This window comes from Dermacentor andersoni, chromosome 4 (genome assembly GCF_023375885.2).
Source record: "Dermacentor andersoni chromosome 4, qqDerAnde1_hic_scaffold, whole genome shotgun sequence".
NCBI classification, from domain to species: Eukaryota; Metazoa; Arthropoda; class Arachnida; order Ixodida; family Ixodidae; genus Dermacentor; species Dermacentor andersoni.
The window spans coordinates 17,953,555-17,972,052 of record NC_092817.1 but is presented as its reverse complement, the minus strand read 5'-3'; the positions used below and the strand labels follow the sequence as shown (position 1 = coordinate 17,972,052).

Here is an 18,498-nt window from a genome sequence, read left to right as displayed (position 1 = left end):
TTTTCGTCTGATCACCTGCGCCCAGTTCCTTTATTTTCGTTTTTCACTCTAGCTACTCCATTTGCTTATACATTACAACATCTGGTGGCCGGAATGATTACATCAAAGAAAAAAAAAAGCAGCAGATCCCACGCACTGTGGGAATCGATGTTGTACGGAACATTTCGCTGGTAGCTGGCTACCCGGCATAGTTTTGAATTACGCAAAGCATTACCAGGCGGACCAACGCGTTTGTGTAAGACTAACCGCTGTGTGTCTGACGCAAGCGAGTGTGTGACGACAACATCAAGACGACGGTGAAAACGACGACATTTCTACTTCAGCCGTTCGACACGGGTTTGTTGGATTCTACGTACATAGGCCTTGGACGAGGGTAAGCGATAGAGAAATGGATTGTGACGTCATCATCAACTACATATTATACAGTTTTAGGTACCTATGACTACGTCATGTGGTGTAAGTTAAAATGACGCTGACATTTGCATTCCGGCGAAAACATGTTGGACAATTGGCCGATCATGAAGGCGGTATACAACGTCGCACACCTTATACGTAGCGCTAGCTGCTACGAGGAAATTACTTGAGAACGTGGGCCGATCCCGGATACCGGGATGTAGTCCAACGCGACATCTCAAAACGTGAACTGTCTCGAGGAAATCACGCGAGAAACGGGCAAGTAACGCACGCGCCAAACGTCTCAAAGAGATGTACGTGCTTTGGCGCGAGATGAGTATGCCTGCGATTGTGGCCCATAGTGGTTAAAGCATTGCGCTGCTGTGCTCGAAGGCAGCGGTTTGATTCAACTGTCTGTCACGCGTTTCTATATTAATTTTCTTATCGGTTAATCAAAAGTTATCTAGGAAATCGTAATCAGTACGTGACATTAAACAGCTATTCTTCAGACCACAAGGCTCGATATTAGGTCTCCTTTTATATATGAATGACATCTGCGACATACCCTATGCTGAGGAGAAAGTACTTTCTGCTGACGGTACAAATCTTTTTGTTTTATATGGTATAAATTTGGAAGATGCCGAACTAAAAGCTAATACATAGCTAAAAGAACTATCACTATGGTTAGATGCTAATAAGTTACAGCTAAATACAAGTAAAACCAGGCACGCACCCAGGGTTTTTTTTCGGAGGGGGGGGGGGGGGCAACAGAAGGTAACTTTTCTATGCAAATCAGGGGGGGAGGTACCTTTACTAGTACAAATATGAACCCACGTAAAGACGCGTAAACGCGCAAAAGAGAATTGAAATAACGTGTATCTCACAGGTACGCCAGTGAAATACACGTCTCCTTTACTTGGCAAACAAAAAACCACATCAAATGGACTCGCGCATGAAAGATGAGCACGAAGAGCACTGCCAAGAACAAGTAAACAAGCGGAAGTGTAAAATAAAGATTTCTAGTAGCGTTTTTTAAATTAGCTCTGGAAGAAGTATAGATAAATATATATTTTCAGAACAATCACAGTTCTTTCGGATCCCTCGTTTACTGCTCTACCAAGTGCCAAAACCGACTCGTGTTGTTATTTGGGATGTTGCGTAACGATGCATGGTCACCAGTCCCTTACAACCGCGTAGATCATAGGCCGCAGCGGTTCTAGACGTACTGCGCCCATCGCGGAAGATTAGAAAAACACCCACATTAGCACAGCAGAGAAGTGGCTACGTCAGGCGGCTCGACTGATAACTGTAGAAGCGTCATTCAAAACACACGGACTCATTCTCCGCTTGCGGCCGCGTTTTCTCTGCTTCCTTTTTAAATAAAAAGATGTTGATCCATAAATATTTTCACAAACAACGGTTAAATGGTTAATTTTCGCTTTTCGTTCCTGTTTGGCTGTTGTTTTGGCTCTCTCCCTTAGTAGATCGCTTAGTTTCTCAACTCCTTGCGACTCTTGTTTCCACTTGCCAATTTTGCACTAAAGTGCTGTACAATTAGGGAAAAGGCAGACGAGGTAACGGGTGACCGTCATATTGCTTATGGATTTAACGGTTATTGCAGGGTCTGATGATGGAAGCAGTCTTGCATTATTTTATTTTCCACCTTATCTAACCCATATCGCGGGTATATGGTTCCGAGGATCTGCCAGCATAGCGGCGAGCCGTCACTCGAGGTAATAATCAAGCAAAATTAAAGAAAATTTAAACGCAAATGGCGTTTTCTCCGCCCACAACTCGTTCCACGAACATAGACCAGCTGACTACGAACCGAATCCCTTTCCTGCCCCTGGATCAATCTAAACATATAAGGTTGAACTAACGAAGCAACAGCGATGCGCGTGATCGTTGAATAGATGGTGATATAAAAATTGTGTTGGGCATTATAAATAAAATAAAATAATATAATTAAAACAACAAACTACGCCCTGCCTGCTGCAATAGATGGTGACAACTGAACTCATCTTGAGTAATTCGCGCGGGCACCGAATCGATGAGAAAACTGGTCTTCACACCCCAGGAGATGTTGATAACTACCGCCATCCAAAAGGAGTGAAAAGATTGACAACCATTGCACTCTGTGAAGATAGAATGGCAGCGAAAGCTGACGACAGTCAAAGCTATCAAACGAAAAGCAAAGTGTTTCACCTCCGTCGCGGCTCGGCCTGAAGATAGCGCAACACCGGGCCGACCCCCGGCGGTGGTGAAGCAAGCGTTAAGCACGCCCCATACGCGGGCCAATCCCGAAGATCACGAAGGGCGGTTTACATGTACCCGAACCCACAGAAGTATGTGCCATTGAGCTTGGACCCTTTCTGCACCAGGATCACCAGGATCGGCTCACATGATATTTTTTTCTGGTGACGGCCGCCGCAAAAACTACACAAGTTAGTCATATAATGCTTTCGCTGGGGGGGGGGGGGGGGGGGGTATGCTGCTTGATTTCAGGGGAAGGGGGGGTGCCCCCTCCCCCCTTGGGAACGTGCCTGAGTAAAACAATATATGCCATCTTCAGAGCCCGAAACTCGCATATAAAGGATCATTTAAACCTGCGTTTACAAGACGCATTGCTTGAAAAGACAAGCGCTACAATGTTTATGGGTGTAGTTTTCCAGGAATATTCATCGTGGGATGATCATATATCCCATCTCCAAAACAAGCTATCTCGAACAACTGGCGCACTATGGTAAATAGGCTCTTTAATTCCAAACAGACTAAAACCGGTTATATTTCGTGCTTTAACTCAGTCCCACATACAACACTGCTTTTTACTGATCTGGGACTCTACAACGACAACCAATTTAAATAAACTAGAGGTTTTACAGAAGAGAGCTGTTCGTGCACTTGAACGCATCCGCTTCAATGATACCACACCTGCATATAAAATTAGGTATAATTTAGTTCCACCAAACCTTCTTTATTGGGAGAAGCTCTCACTTTTTATGTTTAAGTAAATTAAAGAAAACTGGGCATATTCCGAGTCTACCCATCTTCAAACGACCATAACCTTCGTGTGATTAACTATACACTACCTCAGATTATAACTAATTGTGGGATGCAAAGCCTGAGGTATAAAATTCCTAAGCTCTTAAATAAAAACAAGGAACTGTTAGACCCATTAAAACAACCGCCTTCAATAAAATTGTATCAAAGAAAAGCATGTAGCAGAATATAGTTCGTTTTTGTGATGTGCGGTTTTCATGCACATTCTGTGTTTTTATGTTGGAAATGCTTATTCATGCCAGTTTGAATACAATGAACACTGTAACGCTTTCTATATGTGAGACATAGTAATGAACTATGTCTGCTTTTGTTTCCTGACTCCTATGTTTGTCCCCAAATGCGTACTGTTGCAAACCGTTACGTTAAGAACTGAAGTATCAGTACCATAAATGTGGTTCATTACGGTTCTTTATTATTCACCCAAACTGTGCTCCTCAAGTGTATGCTCATGCTGCTTCTTTTGTTATGTACGCGTGTGTGTGTACGTGTGCGCGTGCGTGTGCGTGTGCGCGTGCGCGTGCGCGTGCGTGTACGTGTGTGTGTTGTTGTGCTTGATTTTCTTAAATTGCAGTGTATCATTTCTCCCCAATCTTGTCTCATGAATTCCCAGTTGTTCATTACTTAATTACGATTTGTTAATTAGGACCCAGAACTGAAATTTCGTATGCCTCAAAAGTTCAAAAAATGCCAAACAGGTACGGAGCACCGGTTTAGCCTGGATGTCGCATTCACCAGGCGTTATATAGACACGTCAGAGGTTGCAGTGACGCGAGCCCGAATTGTGAACACCGTAAGGTGCCAGAAACACTTGCGCACGTATTTTTGCATTTGGGGTTCAGTAGCTCTGACTTCGAATTAACTATGGCACAATTGCATAGGCGTCTATATCAAGCGTAAAACTTATTTAACGTCATCTATAAAGCCCGCGTTCTCTCTCCTAACAGTGGCGCCATGTGTCAGTAAGCGCCTTGAAAGAGGTCGTACAGATACTGGCAGAACGAAAAGTGACTGAAGTATCCAAATAATCTTAATCGCATTAAAAAGCATTCAGCTCTAATCATAGTCTCACCTAGTCTCTCATAGTGGAAGGCTACAGCGCGAGAACGGACGGAGACAAAGGAGGTACACAAAGTACATTGCGGTATGAGCAGGTTTGTGTGCGCGTGTGTGACCTTGTTATTTTGCCAAGTGTTCGCTTTAAAACTAGCTGCGCACCGGCAAAATAAACATTTTTGTTGAAAGTCAGCGCTGTGTCTGTGTACTTTGTGTGCCTCCTTTGTCTCCGTCGGTGCTCGCGCTGTAGCCTTCCACCATTAAAGGGGCACTAAAGCAAAACATTAAATCAGTTTAGACGGATAGAGCGTTCTTTGAAAATACTGTTGTCGTAATTTAGAAATAATCGGTTGATTATTAAAACAGGAAATGACGGTCAAAGTTCCAGTTTCTGAATTTCGCGCCAAAACCCCAACGCCTGTACGTCACTGTGACGTCACGAATTGCAAAGCATATTTTTTTTTTGTATTTAGGCCGCGTTGGCTGAACAAAAGTTCCCAAAACGTGTCATGTTAAAGCTTTGGCTCCTGTAGAACAAGATGTAGTCCATGTTTACCGCTAGAGAATTAACTAGGCTAGCCCAGAAGAACGCTGTCAAAATCCATGACGCCACAGCGGGCTGGCGCGGGAACTTCTAGGGGGCGTCGCCACCCGTTTCTTTTGTTATTGCGCTCTTTCTGGCGCAGCAAGCATCTTATCGTGGTGAGTGTGGTGTTTTTGATATTGTAGAAGGGTAATTGACTGATACAGAAGAAATAATTTTTCTCTCTAGCGTCCCTTTAATTCGCCTCTATACACGCGCACTGGTATATAGTTATCGCGTGTGCCCCGTCTTTTTTCACGCATAAGGCTCTCAACGCTGCAAACGCACTGTAACTCAGCAGTAGTTTTTACGGAGGTAGTGGGTAAGGTAGGTAAAGCGTGGGTTCCACTTGGAGAGGTTGGAAGCAGAGTGCTTATGGACGCTGCAGTTCACTTATGCAGAAAATAGTAATGTGCGCTAAAAATTGAGTTATAAAACTACATAAGTGTAAACCGACACATTGGCACGCACGAACATTGCAGCTTTCGGAGCACAATAGCACAAAAGAAAAAAAAAGGAAGAAAATATTTATTTAATGAACGCGATAGTTTTGTTTCGCCAAAGGTGTCGTGAATACTTCCCGCCTCACGGCCACATCATTTCGCGCCTCAATTTTAATATGAGTTATAAGTGGCGAGGTCGTTAGCAAACAACATTATCGCGACTTCCACGCTCCGAAAACATTTGCTGTCGGCTCTACAGGCATGGCCACTGCTAATGGGAACACGGGAGCCCGTGGCATCGCTCCGTGGAGCGCTCCGCCACCGGCGGAGCCTCATGAAGTCTTGCGGCGCAGGAGAAATCAAAGCGATCGGCGAAAACCCCGGATAGCCGTCTTCCAAGACTTCGCGAGGCGCCAGCGGTGGCGCTACGCGGAGCGCTGCCACAGTGTTACTCTACGATGCCACGGACTCCAGTGTTCCCGCTAGTTGTGGCCCCGCCTATACATTCACGTGTCCCCAATACCTTTAGCGCATGTCCGTAGTAATAAAGGAATTAAAGTTAGCATTTTTTCTCGCCCCTTTCACCGATATACCCGCAGACTCGCGCACTAGCGCAAGCTGTAACTTTGTGCAGGAAATGCAAAGTGCACGGGAATCCGGGGTTAGTTCAAGCATTTGTCAAGCCCTCAAAGTAGCAAACACCATCACCACTTCGGTCTCCACTAGACGCTATCTCTTTCTGCAAGAAGCTTGCACAGTTCGACAGCTCGAATGTGATGCCATCGACAACATACGTATACCTCCAGTTCCCGAGTACAGTCGCCAGCATGGTAGGCGCCTCGCCAGTCGCTGCCGTGTCGGGGATGGATGGCACGCTTCGGGTCTTCTCGGTTACGGCGCGTCCGAGCGTGGGCCCCGAAGGCTGCCTCGTTGCCAGCTTTATTCCTTCGTTTACCGGCGTTCCCTTTGAAACGTCCCGTACACGGCTAATGAATAATGTTCGTCTATTAGAGCCTCTTACAGAGGCCCCCACCGGGTGCGAGCGAGGGGTCCCGGTGTTGGGGAAATCCCGCGTCTTTTCTTTGCCAAGGGGCCCCAAACAAAGACGCGTATGCAGCTCCTTACAGCGCTAGTTCCCGATGGTCGCCGTGGACAAAGGACGATGGGCAGATCTCAGAAGTGATGGCGTTGACGTTGCACACGCACCCCCTTGATGCAGCATCGCGGGTGTCGTGTAGGTGATACCCATGCGTTCAAGCGAAACCACGTGCGGCTTGCTTCATCGCGCGCTCTTCTTCACAGAGCTCGTTATCAAAGGAAGGGGCGCTGTTGAAAGCGACGGCCTTATTCGCGCTAGTGCGCGCCTGGCTGAACAGATTATGCTCTCACCGGAGTTTAAGGATTTTAATCTGTAGATATTTAAACTATATACGCAACCATAGTTTCCTACAAAAATTTACTAAGAGGAAACTCTGGCGCTGATATCATTCATTTACCATGGAAAATATAACACATGCATTTTGTCTAATCTTCGTGCTTGCAGCTTCAGACGTTCCAGTGGCGTTGCTTATTATCATTTAACCTTCTAAATTTCTACGCAATCATATCTTTCCGATGGCACGAAGGCAATTAACGAGTATCTGCGAAGATGGGTACACGGCTAATGAACAATGTTCGTCATTGTTCATTCAATAAATATTCAATAAATGCAACATTGGTGTTTGTTGCACTATATATATAAACGCAACATCTTGCTGAAAATGGTCAGATTGCAAAGTCACAAAGCCGTTCGGAGCCACAGGACGAAGTTTCGGCAAATCCATGTATTACCCATCATCCCCGTGCAGGCTAAACCACAATACGTACATGCAGCTCCCGTACCCTATACAATTTTTCGCTGCATCTTAGCCTCGTCTATTGTTTTCTGTCGTCTTGTGGCGAGTGCGCTGGACGGTCGGTACACGCTTGCCACTTGCTCCGTTTACTCCCGATTCTTCTTCTTCTTCTTCTTCCCCTTTTTTTTTTCTTGACGCACGATGGTAGCAGGAACCAGAAGTGTTTTCATTCAATGTCCTCAGTGACTCCCGGCTAAAGCCATCTATAGTGCATTGAGAATAATTTGACCCAGGAACACAGGATAACGAAAAAAATAAAGTAATGGACACGTCCATTGCGCAGCGCGTCATTGCTCGCGTGATTGTTCACTAAGGCATCGCGTCGCTCCGGTATTTCAAACAAAATTAAACATTGCTAGTATTTGTGTAAAGAGCTTGCTACCAAATACGGATACGTGCTCGATTAAACGGGAAAAAGAAAAGTTATGCGGATCCTACACACTGAGAATCGGCGTACGCGGAGCCTTCATGAGACAGCCAGAGGCAAAATAGTGATGCAGATGACAAGAGACTCGCTGCAGACTTCAGTGATGAACGCGTCCCTCAGCAACCTTGCAGAGCAAGCCGAAGTATCATTCAGCGAATGTCGGCAAGAATTATATATATATATATATATATATATATATATAGTTTGCTTATGGGCCGCTTGTGGATGTAGGGTCAAAGTCTTTTTCTCGGTTGATATATTCAGACTTTCAACAAGCAACATTTTCGGAAGTCGATTGACCACGACAGAGAAAAGGAAACATTCCTGTTAGCGATTATTTCTTATATAGACAGAGTACACATTCATTTAAAACTAAATTGTGGGGTTTGAAATTCTCACAGGCTACGAGACATTTCACAGCGCTGGATTCATTTTGATCACCTGGGGTTCCTTTAACGAGCGCCTATATCTAAGTACGCGAGCGTCTTTTTGCATTACGAACCCGTCGGAACGCGGCCTGGGATTCGAACACGCGACGCATGCAGCTCAGCTCCATATATTCACTGCGCTCCCGCTGCGAGTGCGTGTACACAGTTTATGTATCCACAGTCCGACACGCGTATAAATCGACTAAAAAGAATGTGGATAAATAATCCACAGAGCGGGTGAATTCACATTAAGGAGGTAGGTGTGCCAAACTAAAACTATACGGCGTGAGAACAATTAAGTCTAAGAAGATAACAAGACTTACTTTGGGTTCTTTGGCCGAACCTTGTTTCCCGGCGACGAGACAGAGTCAGGATTGATGGTCGAGTACGACGTCGTTCGGGAGAAGCTGTGCGCCTGGTGCAGCGACAGGTGGGGCGACGGCTGCGCCGTCGGCGGAGGCGGTGCGGCGTCTGCCAGGAACTGCGGCGGCGATGGCGTCAGGGGCTGCTGCTGCTGCTGCTGGCCACTGGCCCCGCGCAAGCCGCGCTGCATGGTGGCCGGCGAGCCCGTCACCGCCGTCCGCCCCCGTCGGCAGTGTGACGACATCTCGGCACCGCTGGAAGGTTCGTCCAGGGACACGACCAGTCCCTGGGACCTGCGGACCTCGGCGGGCGAGTCGGTCGGCGCTATCTTGACCAAGCTGAGGTTGTTCTGCAGAAAGCTTATGCCGTTCTTGACCATGATGACCGGCTGCGCCAGAGTCGTCTGTGGTGGCGACGGCCCCGCCGGAAGCGAGCACACCCTGCCGTTTCTCGCGGACGCCGATTCCGGACGGGCCAGGGAGAGACCTGCAGGTGGACGACCGCGCTATACGCGTTGCCCCACACCGGACAAGACTATATACGAGGTCGGCTACGTCGCGCTTTCAGTGCTTCAAGGCGCGATGCTCGTGGTGTCCGTAGGAAAAGGTTCTCGCTCTGACTACATGTACACCGAGTTCTTCGTGACAGAGTGCCGACTTACATGCGCAAGTAGCATACGCCTCTGCGAACCACAACGTCGCGAAGTGCAGCTGTCTCCCGTTTATCGTGTCAAACAGTCGACGAATCATTTCACACGAATTCGGGGAACGTGCGCAGCAGAATACATCGCGCGCGTATAAGGCATGCGAGCGGGCGGTTGGTACGTGGGGCTGCGTTCCGTGCTACCGTCGTGTCTTAATTGGCGCTTAGCCGTGGTGCACTAGAGAAGCCACACACTCCATACGCTTTGTCGACAAGCGTCGCGCTAACAAGATGGTGAGCGCATCGCGGGAGGAACCATTACAACAGAATAATTCGTTGAGTGCCTGATGACGAAACTCGCAAAGAACACGGAAAATGGCCGTCGTGATAGCAGCGCGCCGCTTCTCATAGCGGTTCAGAGCCCGCGTCGTCATGTTATTGCAACCGTAAGGAATAAAGCCATATCTCACTGCGAAAGCCGATATCCCATATAGCGCGCAAGCACGTGCGTCGTACACCTTCCCAGTTTCTCGTCGTCTAATGTTTCATCTCTCTTATTCATTCCCGAAGTAGGTCACGCACGAATGATTCAATTCCCGTTCACGCGGCCGTACTATGAGTGACTCTTTCTGCAGTTGGCAGTGTTTTACCAAACTTTTCGTGACATCGCTAAGCGTTGCTGATCTGTGAACTGTTGCACCCTGCATGTGCAGTACGTAGAAGGGCATGTTTTGTTTTTCCGAACAAAAACTAAGGAAAAAGTAAAGGCAAGAACAGAAGGCAAGCGTTGTACGGTACCACATTGCTGAGATAAATTATAGCAACGCGCCGCACAAGAGTTCCAAGCACGACACACCAGCTTATTGGTCACGATAAAGAAAAATGTAGCTACAATGATAGGCGCGCGTCGAAGTTTCTCCTGAACTGCGATCTGTGATCGATCTCGGCTCACAATAAGAAATCGTACGCGAACAATAAATACTATATGCTTCGTAAAACCATGCACCGGCTTAAGCGCGATAGGGTTTTAAAAGTCAACAAAGACCTCGCCGCCTCGTCAGAGAGTTCTTACGAAGAAGGAGGGTGCGGCCAGCGAATTCTTAAACGACGCACTGCAGCCTCGATAGCATACGTTTCAGTTCGTTTAAGCCCGTGACGAGTGTAGGAGCGATATTTATGGGCGAATAAAGTACGCAGTTCGCCGAATTCGGAGAGGTACTCCATGGCTGCATTCGAGGTGCGTACTGTAAAAGTTGGGGTTAGGGTTGTGGCCCGAGTGCCTATTTTCGGCAGCGGTCTTGCGACGCGTGTAAAACAGCGAGACACGTGTACTACACCTGAACAGGGAAACGACGTCACAAGCGCCGCCTTGGACGGCGTCAGTCGTCTTCGGTGTGGCATGGCAGGAAGGCGACGACGAGGCCGCAGCTGCCGGACGCGTCAAGGTGCGACGGCGAGCAGTGTCGATGCACGACTGAGCCGTCGGCGCGCGGACCTTCGCAGCAGTGGCGGAGTCGCGTGTCGCCGTTGGCCGCCGACGTATCCATGGCCAGGAAGAGAATAAACCAAGGCGTGCGAGAACCGTGCGATGCGGGGAGGGTGAGGGGAGAGGTGAAGCCAGGGATTAGAGTCCGTCTCGTGCAGCGAAAAACAGAAAAGCAGAGAAGGCTTGGAGCCCAGACTCCGAGCTGCCCTTCCCGGCGCGGTCGTAAGTCATCAAAGCGCTCGCCTGCGGGAGGATCCGGTATCAGCCAAGCGTTGTCACGGACGGAGGTCCTAGCCGGTGGCGGTAGCTCGGGTCCCGTCACGGAGCGAGTGACTAGCCGCTTTCACATATCTCTCAATTGCAGCAGGCTGGTTCCGTACTTCATGTTCGATCGATGCTCTTGCGGTCGTACCTCGTAACCGGGTGTATTACATTTCACATTCTTTTCGTTCTTCGTCAATGGTTCGGATGCCTTCGAGCCGAGTGGCTGGTCCCGGCGATAATGGCAGCGCGTCGACGTTGGAGCCAATGACAAAGCAAGAAAAGAATGAAAAACGAAAAAAAACATTCGGCAGAGACAATTAGGACTGCTTACGTGTGGGAATGCCAAAGCGTTATACCGCTTGTTGACCTCGGAACGCCATGAACGCACTCATGTTTGCACTCATGACGCAGCGACACCTCTTCACGATTGACTACGGTGTCACGTGCCCAGTGACGAACGCACTAGGCCACATCTTTAGTCAGCCAGATGGCGGCGACATGACGTGTGCCGTGACGCACACACTAGGCACCTTTATTCAGCCAGAACCGTAGAGACACCTTGGCGTCGGGGAGCGTGCTCGTCTCGCACCCCGGGGGCTCGATTCCCAACCAGTGCGAAATTTATCAAACTTTCTTTTTAATGCCGTTAATTTACTTTGTTTACAGGAATCGCCATGAGAAATTTGACGTCAATCCAGGCATATTTTCACGTATTGTTATTCTTCGCGCTGTCGGCCATTTTTGGTACGCCGAAAGATGGTACCAAATAAGATGGCCGGGATTTGATCCCGCAACCTCGTGCTTAGCAGCGCACAACAAAGCCACTAAGCAAGCACGGTGGGTACGCAGACATCTGTGGCTGTACTGTGTAAGATGAAGAAACGATATTTTTAGAAGGAACAGACGTCACTCGACCGTTTCATTTGACAACTTCATGATCCATTCATGCCATTTCAGAGTAATCAGAATAGCCCCGAACGTCTTCAAACCACGTTCTTTCAATGCGTAAAGAAGTGTGATGAATGCAAGTGGTAAATTATAGCTGGAACTGCAGTCTTATAATTGGTTAGCATCTCTCATTCGTATCTCTAAGAATGAAAAAAGAAAAGCTTTGAAGAACTAACAAACGCTCAAAGTTACAAGCGGGCCGGCTTAGGAGCCTGCCCGCTTCACCTCAATGGCGCCCCAGATGTCTAGACGATAAGCACTCAGCCTTAAACGATTTACGCTTGTGCGCCAAGATAGCTTCCGCTAGACGAACCGAATCCGTACTGAATATATACGAGCCGCACACGACTGAATGGAAGTTCGTTCTTACAGGTCCAGTACAAAGCCATGACAAATTTTTAAGAGATATTAAAATTACGTTTTCTAGATGTCGTACGCAGATGTACAGCTTCAGATTATTCCGATTGTAGCATGAACTTCAATACTTCAACCAACTCGGCTATCAACATTTATCTTTTGCATGCCAAGTGTTGGGTGCCCACTGACTTCCGCAAGTGCGTGCAAGGAAGTTCGCTCCAGGTGCTGAGCTATACAAAGCATACCCTACATTTCTCCGTCCCGAAGTCCGCGGCTACGTGAGTCGCTGCGCTCTTCCAATGGCGACGACTCGAGCGGACATGACAACCAAGGGCCCCGAAGCAGGTCCTCACGGGAGACGGACGGACCAGCGTCGCACAGACAGATTACGTCATCGGACAACTCGTGAATGTGGAGCATTATGCAACACCACCGCCCAAGGGACGCTGCTCAAGATCAGTTGCAAAGGCTGCCTCCGCGTGCGTCTCCGCTATTACAGGACGACGAAATATGGTTCGTCGGGGGGAATAAATGGGGGGAGGGTGCAGGGGAAGGAGGTGGGGGTACGAATAATAGCGACCCACTCGGCTTCATACTCTTCCGCAGAAATTGTTTACTTCAAGGACTCCGCAGGGGGTAGGTAGCGCGTTTCCTCCCCCCCCCTTTTTTTTTCACCTCTTATTCGGTTCGCCTGCAAGGGCGGCTCGCTTGCTTTTTTGTTTGTTTATTCATCGGTCCGTCTTCTCCCGGGCCTTGAATGCGCATCGATGAAGGAGAAGAAAGCTGACACTGGCTCGCGTGCGCTACGAAAATATTTGCGAGATTCTTCTGCTTCTGGGACGGACACAAAAAAAAATAAAAAATAAATCTTTATGGGCACACTCCTCTCCTGGCTGTTTTCCAGCAACGGCAAAGTAGAGGAAAGGTAGGTTCTGGTTCTGGACCCACGGCTCCGCCAAGAAACGACAAAGTTGACCGCGCCCGCTTCAGTGCCACCGCCAGTTTATTCAAGGACGCGCCGCCGGTGTTTCCCGAAGCAACGGCCTTGCGGTGTCCCGATACTGGATCGGTCACACCGAAAGCATATATCACGGCAAATCACAACATTTCGCGTGACGCACTTCCAGAAACACCTAGTCGAGACAAAAATGCAGCGCCACCTATATATGCATATACATATATATATGTAGAGTAAATAGAATTTATTGATAGGAAAGACAGAGAGGTCGACCTGAGCTAGTGCGCTCTAGTCTGCTACTCTGCATATATATATATATATATATATATATATATATATATATATATATATATATATATATATATATATCGCCTCCGCGGCACTTGTAGCCGCATTGTGCGCACACATGGGGGCCCACGTTTCCGGAGCCGAGCGTGACGTGGCGAAAGCACGCGGTCAAGGGGCGCTGCTCGCTTACTGCAGTCGCCGCTTGGCGGAGGCTGTCAGCCCGTTTGAGTGTGACGCTGGGGCTCATAGTGCAATTAAGGCTTTACTTTTGTATAAGGACGAATCGCTAGGAGTCATGCATCGCAACATCGTCGTGGAAGGTGGGGGCTTCTGTACGTGTCGCGAGTGCAGCGTTCGCACACTTTCTGAAGCATGCGCTCTCTGCACTAGGACGCAATGAGGAGCAGGAGGAGGATACCACAAGCAAGAAGAGGAAAAGCAGGGCGGTCAACCAGACGACCAGACCGTTTACTACCCTACACTGTAGGAGCAAGGCAAATGCGGAATAGAAAGAGGAAAAGAAGGAGTCAGCGAGCAGTGTTCGTCGATGTCTATAAAGGCTATAGGACAGTCTTGCTACAAAAGTACAAAATCAAGAAAGGGGCTGACAGATGGAATAGCACACTGTGGTATAAAGGTTATAAACAGGGGTAAGGTGCCTCGAAATTTTTTAAGGCTGGCCAACGTTTGCATAGGATGACTTATCTTCGTCAAAGGCGAAAAAGGCCGCCTTTGACGAAGATAGGTCCTCCTATCGAAACGTTGGTCAGCCTTTCTGAGGCACCTTATCCCAGTTTATAAACTTTATACCACAGTACAAAAGTGCAGAATGTCTATAATATAGCCTGCTGACTTATATCCTTAGACATTTTGTCTACCATTGTCCGTGGATTTTCTGCAAATAACATTCGCTAGAGGAAGTCCAACGAACAACACAGAACAAAAATAGGCCTAGTAACTTCTGTCCATAGGTAGTCAGTATATTTTTCTAAAGTCAGCGTAACCAGCATACAAGAACAAGCAGACTGATTCTTAGTATATTAATCTCTCTTGATATAAACAACACAAATGCAGACACAGAACACAAGAAAAGCGACAAGGACAAGAGCTTCTTGTGTTCTGTCTGCTTTCGCGCTGGATAATCAATATGGAATACAAACTATAGCTAGCCCGGTCTCACACCTTTATTGATCTCTCGACTTCCCAAACTTACTTCTACAAGGAAAGACAGGAATCCTAACCCAAGAACGTTGTTATCAAGCACTTTATTCAAGAACAGATATAGAAAGGTGGGGGAAGGGACAAAAAAAGTTCACCGGCGATTACCATACGGCAATACAGCCTTTAACCGCGTTCCGCAAAGAGTAGTGCACTGTGCTACACTCAGTGATAATTGCCGAGGTTGTACGTGCCGAAACCAGGATCTGATTATAGAGCGTTTTAGGTGAGCGTCTTTACGGTCCGCTCCGCTCGGGCGGAGCGGCGGGCGATTTTCATGTTTTAAAGCGAAAGCTTTATTGGCCGCGAACTTGTGATTTCGCCGTGGCGGTGCTCCGAGGAGGCACATGACGTCACAACGCGCGCCTCGCCACGGATATTTCTCTCTCTCGCTCCCTGGTTACTACTGCGCAAGCGCCGCTAGTAGCGCCGAGCCACAAGTGTTCCGCCGCTGCGCAGCGCCGCGCCTTTCTTCCGCCGCCGTTTGGCATAATGTCACGCCGCGTTCCTCGTCGTTGCGCTCGCCTCCGCTCGCTTCGCCAGCTGCGTCGCAAGCCTGATAACATGTCGGAGGATTGAAAAGGAGAGCTCGCGTGCGCCGCAACCACAGTTGAGGCGGCAGTATGGACGGCGACAATTCTGATAGGCAGGAGGAGGCCTTGAATCGATATTCGGAACGAGATGAAGAAGAAACGAATCGCCCAGGAAACAGACGAACAGCGCGCCGAACGACTGGCTAAACGCCGCAACATAGCTAGACAACCAGACTAACCTGGACTTGCGATCAAGATTAACCAAGGCTAACCATGCTATGCCTTAGCTTTCGCTACGTATATCCTGGCATAGCCGAGCTAAGCCACTGCCAATTTTTAGTTATAAGTTTAGCGTAGCGGAGATGACCTTTCGTAGTTGCAGCGCCCCCTGGCCAAATTCAGGGTAATGAAAGAAAACAAAAACACCAATTGATCACTTTTATGACGTAAAACAAATATATATAACTTGTTTGTCCATGAAGTATCTAGACGTGCGCTTGCAATGCGTTGCCGGTCCATTTTATCCCGTGGAAAATAAAGCGCCGTCTTGGGGAATGCCACGTGACAGCCAGCGAGCTTGCTTTCGCATCCAATCCAATCCTTTCTGACGTCAACGTTAGCCAACGCGCTGCGCAGCACGCGCCGCTCAGGCCGCTTGTAAGTGGACCGTGTCTGACGCTCCGCTAGCCCGCTTGCGGCTAAGCGGAGGGCGCGTGCGCATTCGACAAGAAAACCACATGTTATGTTGACGCCGCCAACTACGACCTCACGAACTCCAAGGCAGTAACCACAGTTCTGGACAACACACTTCAAGAACGAATACCAGCGCCTCCATACCCTGCCACAACATTACCGAGGCCGAAGAAACAGCCATTGCGCTCGCTCTTGCCCACGGCTACAGGCATAGACAATTGCTCACAGTTCTGACGGACTCCCAGGCGGCTTGCCGCAACTACCTACAAGGGCGCATCAGCCAACCTGCCCACAGTATCATCCTGAGCGCGACAGACACTGGCGAGCGTACTAACACATTCTTATGAGGCATGCCTATCTCGAACCCACCGGTCTCAGATGCTCCCCCTTGAAGTCGGAACTTTTGTTGTATAGTCCCAAGAAACGCGGTCCAAGGCCCAAGGGATGGACATCGTTAGAAGACAGAGCCATTAACTTATGTACAAAAAACGGTTGTCGTATACCCAAAGTCGATTCAATCAAGGTCTTGGGCATGATCGTTGAGTCAGGGGGTACAAATGGCAAGACTATACGCAAGCTAATTGCTAAAACTGAAAGTGCTGTTCGTTTAGTTCGGAGAGTATCAAATCGGCATCATGGACTCAAGGAGGATAACCTCATTCGACTAATGCATGCCTTCGTTCTGTGCCACTTTAGATACGTGGCAGCCATGCATCGATGGAAACGGGCAGAGCGGGATAAATTGAATGCACAGCTTAGGAAGATTACCAAACGGGTTCTCGGGTTACCCGTATACACTTGTACAAAGCGCTTAATGCAGCTTGGCATTCATAACACTCTTGAAGAGATTGCAGAGGCCCAGGAGCGCGCACAGCTAACTCGCCTCACAACAACGAAGGCAGGGAGATACATCTTGCAGGAACTCGGATATCACCCCGATAGAGTAGCAGAGGAGTTCTCTGACGTTCCTCCGTCGATTCGTAAGAACATTACGGTCGCGCCAATACCTAGGAACATGCACCCCGATCATAATCGCGGTAGAAGGAGGGCAAGGGCGGCCAACCTCCTTAGGCAAATACGCAGTGATCAGCGACAGGTCAGCTTTGTGGATGCCGCTTCTTGTAAGGGACGTCGGGCGTTCACCATCGTCACTGTTGATGGTCGGCAAGGAATCACCAATGCTGCCTCGGTTCGGACGAGGGACTCCGAAATAGCTGAACAAATGGCTATTGCACTAGCCCTGCTGGATAGCTCACGGGATGCCATCTATAGTGATTCAAGATCTGCAGTCAGAGCATTTGAAAAAGGCACCGTTTCCAAACAGGCCCTCAGACTTATTGAGGGAAAGGCAATCACGCACCACTTCATTTATTGGTTTCCGGCACATCAGGGTCAGATAAAGGGTGCTCCTCCCAACCTCAACGAGTCGGCTCACGGGGCTGCGCGTGAACTTGCCCACCGCGCTACCCTCGACCAATCGGAAGCCGACTCACTAGAGAACAGGGACACGCCCTCCACCTACAACGAGATAACTAAACACTACTATCTCAGCCGTAGAACCTACTTTGTTCCTCATCCGCGCCTCAATAGAGCTCAAGCATTAACGCTCCGTCTACTACAAACGAATACCTATCCGAATCCATCGCTCTTAAATAAAATCTATCCGGATACTTACACCAACGCTACCTGCCACGATTGTGGAGATATAGCCACGTTAGATCACATGCTCTGGCGGTGTGCCCGGTCACGCTCTATCATCGCTAACAGCTCGGCCAGATGGGAGGCGGTTCTCCGCAGCCCTCTTCTGGCTGACCAACTCTGGGCTGTCCAGCAGGCCCACGATGCGGCCGAGAGGCTCGGCCTTCCGGTTCCCACGTGGGAGCGGCCCGCTTCGTGAAGACTCACGATCTGCAGGACTTTAATTATTATTAAAGTTTTACCATACCATACCATACCATGCCGTATTGGGGGACTCCGGATTAATTTTGACCACCTGGGCTCCTTTAACATACATGTACCTAAATTTTAGTGCACGAGCGTTTTTGCATTTCGCTACCATCGAGAGGCAGCCGCCGCGGCCGGGATCGAACACATTACACGAGCTTAACAGGTGGCGGGTGCCACACTGAGTAAAAGTTATTTTGTTCATTTAAGGCAGCATTTCGCAGCATTTGGAACAGCGCTAGACCACGGGACAAAGAAAGACAACTCAGGGGCGCAGAAAAAGAAGAAAGTTATGAGGTTTTACGTGCCAAAACCACGATTTGATTATGAGGCACGCCGTAGTGAGTGACTCCGGAATAATTTGGACCACCAGGGGTTCTTTAACCTAGACCGACATCTTAGTACACGGGTGTTTTCGCATTTCGCCCCCATCGAAATGCGGCCTCCGTGGCCAGGGTATAGAAAGACATTGGTATAGAAAGACAGAATGAAATATAAAGAGTGCCCGTTTATGTTCGGCAC

At 48.6% G+C, this 18,498-nt stretch overlaps 1 protein-coding gene across 1 annotated transcript in view; it reads right to left on the bottom strand.

Moving 5' to 3' along the window:
- The window catches only part of OtopLa (proton channel otopetrin-like a), a 41,810-nt gene extending 31,050 nt beyond the window's left edge, over positions 1 to 10,760 (bottom strand). The window contains exons 1-2 of the mRNA XM_050182611.3: positions 10,625 to 10,760; positions 8,606 to 9,131 (exon numbers count right to left, since the gene is read on the bottom strand). Of these exons, the coding sequence (XP_050038568.1) occupies positions 8,606 to 9,131; positions 10,625 to 10,688 (590 nt within the window). The 5' untranslated portion in view covers positions 10,689 to 10,760. The remainder of the gene's footprint in view (positions 1 to 8,605; positions 9,132 to 10,624) is intronic.
- Between the last annotated feature and the right edge of the window lie 7,738 nt (positions 10,761 to 18,498).